General features: G+C 34.5%; 1 protein-coding gene across 5 annotated transcripts in view; it reads left to right on the forward strand.

The window, feature by feature from the left end:
- ash1 (histone-lysine N-methyltransferase ash1) overlaps positions 1–12,157 on the forward strand; it is a 498,911-nt gene that overhangs the window by 265,675 nt on the left and 221,079 nt on the right. For all 5 annotated transcript variants that reach the window (XM_069848493.1, XM_069848495.1, XM_069848496.1 and 2 more), the window contains one exon: positions 4,011–5,909. In XM_069848493.1, coding sequence (XP_069704594.1) covers positions 4,011–5,909 — 1,899 coding nt within the window. The remainder of the gene's footprint in view (positions 1–4,010; positions 5,910–12,157) is intronic.

A 12,157-nucleotide genomic window follows, 5' to 3' on the forward strand; every position in this document is an offset into this window, starting at 1 on the left:
ATATATATATATATATACAGTAGAACTTAGTTATAACGACATCCAAGGGACCTTGAAAATTATGTTGTTATAAACGAGTGTCGTAGTAACCGAGATTCATATTATCAGTCTAGTGAGGTGGAAAATAAAAAATAATAAACATAATTAGGCTTATTTTAGATTTATGTATTCACTTTTAAGCATACCATGAACACAATAAAATACATGTACAATTATAAATACAGTATTGTGTATTAAAACAGTTTGTTCATTACTCACCAAACTTATTTTCTGAGGAGTGAAGTAATCAGTCATTTTACTCTGTTGTCTCCTACTTGCCCAATATACACTTTCTAAATTACATTCTATGTTCATTATTTCAGTTGCAATTTCACTGCTCCTTCTCCTAGCTTCATACTCCCTCCTCTAGCTTCATAGAAATGTTCACAATTCTAATGGCTTCTAAAGTGTCACTCACTTCTTTTGGTGACCATACTGCGTTAAAATGTGTGCACTTAGTGAAAACTTCCTGTCGAAACTGACTGCATGCAGGTACCATTAATACCTCAAGAATTCGGGCAGGTTACAATGGGTTGGGGAATCTGCCTGCATTCCAGAGGTCTGTGATAGAAGGGAACAGTAAAGGATTTGTTAGATTTCAGCAAAATATTTCTTAAAATACTTTGGTTCTTAGAAAATTGTATTCCAAACTGAGGTTGAAAATGACGTTATATGCGAGGTAGAGGCATATACGTTTGTCGTATTAAGCAAGGTAGAAAAGCATATGTCTTATGGGGAATTAATTGGGACCACAGAATATTTGACGTTATAGGCGAGGTGTCGCACAAAACGAGGTCACTATAACCAAGTTCTACTGTGTGTATATATATATATATATATATATATATATATATATATATATATATATATAGTCAACAGTTATTTGTATATGATAGGTAAGACACTTTACATAACAGAGAAATTCATGGAAACAATCAAATTTATTGAAATATATAAGCTCAAGGGGGGAAGGGTTCAAACCTGGTAACCCTCCCCCCCCCTCTTGCGTATGTCCCTGGCTTTAGATAAAATGAAAAATGGGAAAGCAACAGGTGAAGATGAGTAACAATTGAGATGATAAACGTGGCTGGACCAATGGGAATGCAGTGGCTTTAATGAGAGTAATTTGGAAAGAAGGAAAAATGCCACAAAATTGGCAGAAATAAATTATTATTATTATTATTATTATTATTATTATTATTATTATTATTATTATTATTATTAGGCCTATTATACCTATTTACAAAAAAGGTGACAAAAAAGATTGTAGAAATTATAGGGACATTACTTTATTGTCTCAGTGTCTTATCCTATGAAAGAACAATTTATTTAAAGTTGAAAATAGAAATTGAAAATAAAATAAATTTCAGGAAGAACAACACGGTTTTAGACCAGAAATATCAACAATAGACCTTATATTCACTGTTAGACAATTAATAGAGAAGAAATGGAAATACAGTAAAGTTACTGTCATTGCATTCGTATATATAAGTAAAGCTTTTGACTCAATTGACAGGAATAAAATATGGAAAGCTTTAGAGAAACTCGAAATTAATAGAAATATGATTGCAAGAATTAAAAATATATATTCACGTTGCGTAAATTGTGTAAGAGTAGAAAATAAAATATCAAGGTTGTTTAAAACGTCACAAGGAGTTAGACAAGGAAGTACTTTCTCCATTATTGTTTAATGTGGCATTAGATGAAATTCTAAAAATTATGAAAAATGAAGACACAGAAATTTGGAAATTTTGGGATTTGCAGATGATATATTAATACGGAAGGAAAATAAATTGAGATTACCCCCCCCCCCCCCCAAAAAAAAAAGCTGGAACAGTGGCAGGAAGAATCTGAAAAATGTGGCCTAAGCTAACTCTCTAGTGATGAGAATTGGAAGAGGACAGTCAGACAGTGGTTACATTAAGATTGGAAATGACATTTTAGAAGAAGCTGAGGAACCTATGCTGAATATGCTTATTATTTTTAAGACTTAAAATGGAAGAATAAGAAGACTTTTTTTTTTTTCCACTTGACATATGAGGAACTGTCCAAAGATATCAAAAAAAAAAAATATATATATATATATATATATATTTTTTTTTTTTAAGAATTCTGGTCACATTACCAAGACTGCCATTTTAGAATCAAAACTGGAAAGAGCAGACGGACAGGATATAAGTTTATGCTTAGTATTTGTGTATAAGAAAACATTAAAAATAAGACTAGTGAATCAAGTGTTCTTACATTTATTATTATTATTATTATTATTATTATTATTATTATTATTATTTATTTTATTTTATTTATTTATTTATTTATTTTTTGGCTTGAAAAAGATTTCAAATATCATTAAACTTCAAAATGTACTTTGTAGAACCGAAATATCCTTCAGTAAGCCAGAAAAGATATGTTAGGAACTCTAGGGGAAGTAAAGGCATTGATAGTAAACTTGACTTATGGAAGGGGAGAGGGATTACATTTTATTTATTACCAATTGAAATTCAAAACAGATGTTAAAAAGTTAGATGTACTTAGCAAGATAACAGTAGACGATCCAGTTGTCGAAAATAAGGTAAAGGAACTTAGCTGAGGGAGAATTTGGGATTTATAGTATGTACTTATCAGTTATATTGAGAAAAGGTGTTGGAGGCTGTAGATGATATGTATCTTGTGTAAATGATATCTCGAGAATTACTGTGCTATAGATACATATATTGACTTCTTTATTTCTAAGTTTTTCAAGGTATTATATATTTGAACTTTTTATAAAATTGTTCAGTAAATATACGTCTTAAAAACAAACAGCAATTTGGCTTCAATTACTGCCACTCGTAATTTTATTTAACAATTTTACATTCTTACCTTTCACATTTCTTCTCTTAAACTATCAATTTTGTGACTAGTTGATATCTGTAATGCTGAACATTCATTCCAAAAATACTGTTATTAATTACATGCACAAAACTGAAAGAGCGAAGATGTGGCCTAGGACTGATTTGATAAGTATAAATGTCTCTACAGGATACTGGATATTAAGCGTAGTGAGTGCTGTTCGTGATTTTTGCTGTTGCTAGTCATTAGAATGGTAGAGTATTTCTATCATATCCCTAATACTTATTATATTTTAATTTGCTGAGAGATTATAGATTGATTTTAATTAATGTTTAAAAATCGTACTTATAATCAACTCTGGATTGTCCTATTTATATATTTTCTGTGTGTCGTTCTTCAGATTTTTATTTTGGTAAAAAAAAAAAAAAGAAGAAAATATAAAGAAAGACAGAAGAGCGTCAGACATGATGTTGTGAATGGTGCTTGCAAATTTTTTCGTAACAAAATCCCTTCCTTCACATCCTCTACTAAATGCTGGTTGAAAGGTGCCTTCTGTCGAGAGTTCAGTAGTTAAGGTTGTTGTACACTTAGATGAAATGGTGCTAATGTGAATACATTGTTGGAACTTAAGAGAATGTGAATGAATAACAAGATGAAACTGGGTGAATAAAGATATGAGTTATTTCATTAAAGTAAATTAAAAGGGAAATATAATACAGTGTTTTCTGTATTTTATAGCGTGCCTGCCTTTCAAGTAAAAGTATTCTGATAAAATGTATATTTTTTAATAAAATGTGCTCATTTATCCGTGCACTTTTAAGTCACTGTTAACCTTGCACTTTGATGTATTTTGAGATGGTATTGCTTTGGAAGTACTGTATAATGTATCATGTAACAGCCCCTCCATTTTCGTGAAAATGTTAATTCTGACCTCAGTTTAAGGCATATTCAGTTCGAAGTATTTTTAGAATGTAACTTTTAAAGTTTTCAATTATTACCTTTTCAGAATATTAAATCTTAGATTTTCTTTTGCTTACAAATGTGTAGTATAGTATTTCCCTTTGTATGACATAAATATTGTGTATGTTGATTTTAAAAGTATATTATATTGATGAGATAATTTTGTCTTACTCTGGTAGGTTATAAATCAAGAAGATCTAGCAGCCATACTGCCTGATGTTGTTACAACTGGTAACCATGATGATGGTGGGGCTCCATTTGATGGATTTGAAGATGTTAGTTCGGAGAGCGGGAAGGTTGCTGCGGATGGAGGTAATGTCAACCAACAGCAGCAGCAACAACAAAGCGGAAATCAAAGAGCTGTGGAATCTGGTAGTGATGTGGAGCTGCCAGAGCAAGTAGTCAGCGAGGCCATCAAAAGGATCCATATTGACAGTGAGGAAGTGGCTCAGGAGGCAGAGGAAGCCGACGCCAGCAGCAGCGGGGAGAGTGGCGAGGACGAAACTGGTGGCAACGGAAGTGGCCCGACATCCGGGTACTCCTCTACTTTGCTGCAACAGTTTGTGGAGAAGACTGAAATACTCTCCTCATCTTCAGCAGCGAGAGAGGAGCCTAGAAGACGAAAACGGGGCAGGCCTCCCAAATTAGCAGTGAAATTGGAATCTGCTGCAGAGAGTTCACGTTCTGGCGGTATTGGAAAGTGTATGCCAGAGCTGGAATCTTACATGAGACTAGATTGCTCTGTGTCGAATGTCTCTCCTGATAGTGGGATACAGTCGGTGGCCGGTTCACCCATACATCAGTCTTGCTCGCCAGCTTCCAACCCCCCGGCTCATTCTCCGGCTCCGCCTCTCACGACAAGTCCACGTAGCACTCCACCTCCACCTGTTCTTTTCCTTGGAGAAGAACGACGAGGTAACACAGTAAAGAGAGGTCCCGGTCGCCCATCCCGATCCCGTGGATCTGGACAAATAAAAGAAATGGGGAAAAAAACGAATAATGAAAGAAAAGTAGACACTACAGGATGTGGTGACTGTGGAAGTAGAGTAGCAGCAAGTGGGACAGACAGTTGTGACGAAAACCCACCTGCTCCATCTCCAGTTCCAGTGGCTCCTGTCAAACGAGGCCCTGGAAGACCGAAAAAAGCACCTCCAGTCCTAGAGCCTAATTTGCCATTAGCACCTTGTGACCATAACTGTAAAGAGGGAGATAGCAAATCTCAACCAAACAAGAAGTCTGGCGTTATAACTAAGACTAGTGAACAACAAACTGAAAGAGATGTGAAACATCCTGTGATAGAACTTCCCAGTGAAGAGATGAACATGAAGGAACATAAAAACGGCACAGTATTAAACGAGATATGCGAAAGAATGAATAAACGCTTAGAGCTTCCCAATGTGGTTACTGAACGTAGTGAGACAAAGAGATTTACGTCAAAATCTCCTAAAGTGAAAAGTGGAGTACAACGGAAGTTAGAAGCATCTCCTCAGACTAAGTTAGGGACGTGGGTTGAAAAGAGAAAGAAGAGCAGGAGAAGAAATGAATCTGGTGATTGGGGTGAGATAGAATCGGGACCTGAGAATGAACGTGGCCCTCAGTTCCAGTTTCCCAGGCAACGCCGACTGTCCAGTTCTGCGGGATCACCTTGTAGTTCAAGCCATCAAGGAAGTATTCGGAATATTTCAGCATCTAAAACTTCAGCATCAAGAATGCTGAGATTTACTTCAGGCATGCCACATCACAAACATAAAAGAAGGAAGAAAAAGGTGAAACGTTTAAGGATTGAGAAAAGTTTATCAGATTCTAATTTCTTTTTGGATCTAGAAAAACTCTCGCAAGATTTTAAGCGATGTTGCATTGTTGCTAAATCTAGTCCCAGTCCTGCCTCTACTCCTCGTTCAGGGTCTGGGGATGTGAATCTTCCATCTATCTTCAGAGTGAAGCGGATCATTAAGAAGCGAAAGGGTAGTGAGAAGAGTCAGCGTGCTAGTGACAGGGAATCTGGGACAGAGGGCGATGGCGGCAAAGAGAAGAACAGGCAGCGAAGGCCAAAAAAAAGCACTGTAGAGGCCCCAAAGGTAAGCAAACGTGCACAGTATTTATTAATATCCTATGTTAAAACTTAAGTCGGTGTTTAGAGTACTTTGTTATTCAATAAGAAATACTAATATCAGAAAATTGCTCTGGTTTTCTATGTGTGAATGGTAAGAGAGAGTATATGCGTTTTTTTTTTTCCTTCCCTGATATTAGTAACATAAGATTCTGTGCAGATTAGAAATCAAACTCTGGCAAGATTGTATTGAGAAGCGGGAGGAGGATTTATGTGAAAGGCAGTATTCAACCCACACGTGTGAAACTATCTTGCTTATTTACTAAGAAGTATTCTGATAAATAGCTATCAGAAGAATACTAAAATGAATTGATGCTGGAAAATTATTAAGTAGTAAGTAATTTTATTAGTGTTGAAAAATTAATATTTCGAAATTAATTTTAAAGCCCTACTGTATTAAATATTAATGAATGTATGTAGAACTTCATACTCAAAGTTAATTGAAACACTTGTTGAAAACATTTTATGGATGTAGATGAGTCGCGTATAAGAAAACATAGTTCGAATAGATAACATTTCCTCCAATAATAATATGAAAATTCTTTGCAAGAATTGCACTGGTCAGGAATACATAATGTAATAATACCATGTCTCAGCTGTAGGACAGAAAAGATGCTGCCTTAATGCTTTGTATGTCCACAACAGTGCCTTTTTTTTTTCTCTCTCTCTCTCTTTCTCCCTCCATTGTAAACAAAGGAAGTGATAATACTCAGAACCAATTTTACCAATAAATTTAACACAAACTGTTTTGTGAACAGTTGTTAAGTTAAATAATTTATTAAACTGTTTTTTAAGTTAACATCAGAATTTCCTCTATTAAAACCTTAACAAAATTGTTAAAATCTGAACTATAGCTGGTGTAAGTTACACTGTAGCAGAGGCGTATACTGGTTAAAGGGTTTGGGCTACCGCTGACCCTATTATTACACAAAATATATCTAACAATTACTTTAATTTTAATTACTATGGTAAAACTAATAATACAAAATTATTACATTATGTTATATTATAAACTTTTTCTTTTGTAATTTCCTTGGGCTACCACCGGTAGCCCACAAAATACGCCCCTGCACTGTAGATGCAGAATTGCTGCGTTAGACCTTCAAAACATACTATACGTTGGTGCAAGAGAGGTATGTATAATTAATTAACTATCCCAGGACGAATTTTTACTGAGGTATAGACTCTCGAAAATAGTTATCAGAAAGATAGCAGACGAAATTGGCGAAAGATTATGATACACAACGGAAATATACCTCTCTCTTCCATGTTGCAAATTAGTTACTTTCGTTTCTAATGCTACATGAGAATGAGACGAAAATATGCAACTTTCCATCAATTGAAGAGGGGCTACATTGCTTAATTCTTGTGAAAATGTCCCCCATGGCAATTGAATGCATTAGTAATCCACACCCACTCAACATCCTTGGCTTTGATTTTCACACCATCTGTTTTCTTGCATTTTCAAACTATCACCAATTCCCTAACAAAGATTTTTCTTTATTAATAAAATTGGATCCTTTATTCCTTTTCACAGCATTAGGTCTTTTGTTGTTTATTTTCAATAACAATTAATAATTGCCACATTGCAAAAGACCTAATATTTCACAGGTTATCTGTATGTGAAGCAGGTGAAATGCTTAGGTTCTGACACGATTTCCCTGATTCATACTATTCTTAATTTTCGCGAAAGATAACAAAATGTTAGTTAGCATCCATGTGGAAATCGTTCGTGGAAACGAAATTCACAAAGGATTTTAACACAATAAATTGTTAAAATGTTAGCATGTGTTAACAAACAACGTGTTACTTCATTTTTTTTTATGAAACCTGCCCTTAGTACTGTAATTCGTCATGATAATAGATACCATAACATAAAGTAGGAAAGCATGGTTTGTAGAACAGGATACGACTGTGTTCAGATGCTACCAAACACGAAAAAGAAAATATCAGGATGTGATAAAATCAAATATACTCATATGAGTTATCCACAAACTGTTTAGTTTGGATGTAACTTCCCTCTCTCCCAGAAAACACAAATAGAAATAGCAAGTAGAGTCAGCATAACTATCAAGTATATACCGGAATCCAGCATGTGTACTATTGTTGCCCTTAAAATATCTAAGTGGTATTTTATTTCTTGCTATGTGTAAGTGTTTCACAGTATAATGAATGTAACAATGTTTACTGTGTCACTTATGTATTGTCTTAATATCTCTCAACTTGGAATTGGCATTGTGTAGATTGAATTCTTTACATAGTCGTATAAAAATAAATTTAACAGGTGATAGATTGTTCATCTGTTACATCTGATCAATACCCGGGGAAAGTCTTGTTGAGGAATTCTTTGATATGTCGACTTCAGTGTCTTGCTGGGAAACATGTTAGATTGAAAATTCTCCACTTTCCAATTTGTCCAGGTATGTTTCATCTGTCATTGTTTGTTCACCACTTACTCTGTCTTACTCTGACATGTGCTGTTTAAGTGGAAAATCGACTTGATAGAGAACAACACCTTTCCAAGCTATGCATTATAATTATTGATATGATTAAAAAACTCCATTGAAACCCATTATTTTGGACAATCATCTGAATCCAAAGAATGAATCGGCCAGCTACATCTTTAATGCGTGTAAATTGCCTGTTTCAGAAATGCATTATACTAGTACTTAATATTAGCCTTGTAGGGGTCATATCCTGCGTACATATTGAAAATTTCATTCAAAAGACACATTGCGCCTTTTCTTGATTAGGTATCATTGCCTCAGTCAGAATGATTGATACATAGGCGAGTCAGTAAGTTACAGATCAAAGTAGAAATCTAGATTTTTTATTGATACATAGACGAGTCAGTAAGTTACAGATCGAAGTAGAAATCTAGGTTTTTTATTGATACATAGGCGAGTCAGTAAGTTACAGATCGAAGTAGAAATCTAGATTTTTTATTGATACGTAGGCGAGTCAGTAAGTTACAGATTGAAGTAGAAATCTAGATTTTTTATTGATACATAGACGAGTCAGTAAGTTACAGATCGAAGTAGAAATCTAGATTTTTTATTGATACATAGGCGAGTCAGTGGATACATAGGCGAGTCAGTAAGTTACAGATTGAAGTAGAAATCTAGATTTTTTATTGATACATAGACGAGTCAGTAAGTTACAGATCGAAGTAGAAATCTAGATTTTTTTTTTATTGATACATAGGCGAGTCAGTAAGTTACAGATCGAAGTAGAAATCTAGATTTTTTATTGATACATAGGCGAGTCAGTAAGTGAGTCAGTAAGTTACAGATCGAAGTAGAAATCTAGATTTTTAATGAGGTGCCTGAAACTAATCACTGCTACATGCTGGTATCAAGGTGATCGATGTGCACATAACAGAAACAAAGAAGTAGATATTGCAAGATGGTAGCATCTCTGCATTCATGAATGTACCATTGTCAAGCAGTGCTTTGTTGCGCAATTTTTCTGAGCAAAAGATCTGGCAGCAAAGGATATTCATAAAGAAATCAAATGCTGCATATATATGGTGAGCATTGTCTGTCATGTCAAGTTATTTACAATTGGATGCAGAAGTTTTCTGAAGAATGGACAAATATTGAACACTGAGTAGGTCTGCCAATGGAAATTGTCATGGAGGCAATATGTTCAACAGGTTGGTGACTTGATCCAAGCAGACAGGATGAAGTGTGCGGTATGGTAGCTCGGATATTCACAGGTGCTTTATTACCAGCTGAAGACAAAGCATGCATCATTGCTTTGATTAAGTCGCCAGTGATACACTCATTCGGATGTGCTGCTTCTTGTTTTGCTTGCGTGCACATCAATAACAGTGATAGCTTCAAGTGCCTCATTGAAAAATGTAGGTCACTACTTCAATTTGTAACTTACAGACTGTTCCTCATAACAAAATAAAATGTGGGTCCAATATGGGAGGTATACACAATCTATTGAGGGACATTTAAATTCCTCGAGCTGCTAATGACTACATTTTTTTACTCTAAATTTATATTAAGGGAACAAGGGGGAAAAAAAAAGTATCCATGCATGATCAATAATATGATTAATATAAAATATATTTGATTAAATATCTCCACTATCCAACATTTCATGTACATACACTTTCCAGATGTGTACATCATCTTATGAACACCTAGTAGAATTAATCATATATGGCCATGCTACAACAAAGATAAGAATATTGGGTTATTTGAATACATGTTGACACAGTGGTTATGTAGTAGATGAGTGGAATATATCTATGAAACAGGAGAAAGATCTAATGTTAAATACTATCACAAGGCATTAGTTTTATAGAACATGTTATTAACTGTATGACAGAATAATAGAGAATACCTTAGTATCTTGTTTGAGCCAGGTAGATTCTTTATAAAATATAATCAAGAGTGAATGAAGAAATGTACTTCGGTACATCAAAATATATATAATATATATAATCAAGAGTGTCATCTTTTACAAATTATTTTTAAAGTAATAATAACAGCAAATATACATGAAGCTATTAACACATTATTAGAAAGAAAGAATTAGTTTTAATATTATTTTATAACAATAAATGTTACCATATAATTTTCTGACAATCATGCAATCATTTGTCTGAGTCACAATGAATTACAAATCGCGGGTGTGCGTGAAAAAGGGGCGAAGTAAAAAATGGTCAAAAATTGAGTTTTGTTATGAATGTAAAGTGTATAAGAAACTTTACAATGGCCACTGGCGTGGATCAGTCGGTTAAAACGTTTCTCTGCCTGTCTGAAGTTGCTCTCGGGCGCAGGTTCCATCCCCGCTTGGACTGATTACCTGGTTGGGTTTTTTTCCGAGGTTTTCTCCAACCGTAAAGCGAATGCCAGGCAATCTATGGCGAATCCTCGGCCTCATCTCACCAAATACCATCTCGCTATCACCAATTTCATTGACGCTAAACAACCTCGTGTGAAAAGGGTGATAACACGACTTTACCTCCCTTCGAACAAAGAAAATAGCAGTCGTTTTTCTGAGGAAAAAGATGATAGGTATGTTAAAATAATTATGGATGCCATGAGTATAATTACTTCTGATGTTTAGAATAAGATGCTACTACTTTGCACCTTAATTTATATTGGCATCTTAATTTTCATTGATTATTGGTTTTCTCTTGTTTCATAATATTGCTTTGTTATTGTTGTGTTGTCACCCATGTATGTTGCTGCATTCAATTTTGATATTAACCCAGATATGCCTGAAATATTTTTTTGCACTTTTGTGTGTTTTACAAATTATATTTAATGCAGTATATCTTTGAAGTACATCTATGGTGTCTATACATTCTAGTTGTAACTGGTTGAGCTAGAAACAGGTGTCCTTTTAAAAGGACAGTAGGCATATGAGCATACATTTTGAGGAAGAATTGTAAACTTTGCTTACATGAAAGGAAACAGTGTAATTGTTATTTATTATTATTATTATTATTATTATTATTATTATTATTATTATTACTATTATTACTATTAATATTATTATTATTAATATTATTATTATTAACAAATTATTACGTAGTTATTTTATTATAGTTTATTATTGTTAATAATATTATTCTGAAGAGCGTTGCATTGTGGCTACATTCATTTAAACTCTAGAATGATATCGTCATTGAGTAGTACCGTACTGCTACTGATACGTTAAAAATACGTAATAGGCGAAAAAATGTTGAAGTGTCGAGGAAGAGGTAATATTGGGAGAGAAGAGACGATACGTATAATGAAACAAATGGTGTGGCAATGTCGAGAGACAGGTTTGAGTTCATTTTCTCAAATCTACATTGTTATGACAGTGACAGTTTAGATAGAAAATAAGACCTCTTCCAAAAATAATAAATGAAAAACAATAGAAACTTACAGTGTGTCCAATGAATTCCTCCCTCCAGAACATCACCACTCTTCCACTTGTAAACAGATCTTGCTGTGCAAATCTGGCTTTCAGGTATAGCTCCCTGTGAAGCAGATTTGAATAATTTCAAGGGAAAAATTGTTCTGGAGCCGGGTATCGATCCCAGGACCTTTGGCTTAGCGCACCAACGCTCTGCCGACTAGCTACCCAGAAACAACACCTGACACCATCTCAACTTTTCTCTTGATATCCACACACCTCAGTGGGCTGACAAGATGCCAGAAACCCAATTTTGAGTGCACACAAACTCTGTGTGACTATAGGCTGAAA

Source organism: Periplaneta americana, chromosome 15 (assembly GCF_040183065.1).
Source record: "Periplaneta americana isolate PAMFEO1 chromosome 15, P.americana_PAMFEO1_priV1, whole genome shotgun sequence".
In the NCBI taxonomy this organism is placed as follows: domain Eukaryota; kingdom Metazoa; phylum Arthropoda; class Insecta; order Blattodea; family Blattidae; genus Periplaneta; species Periplaneta americana.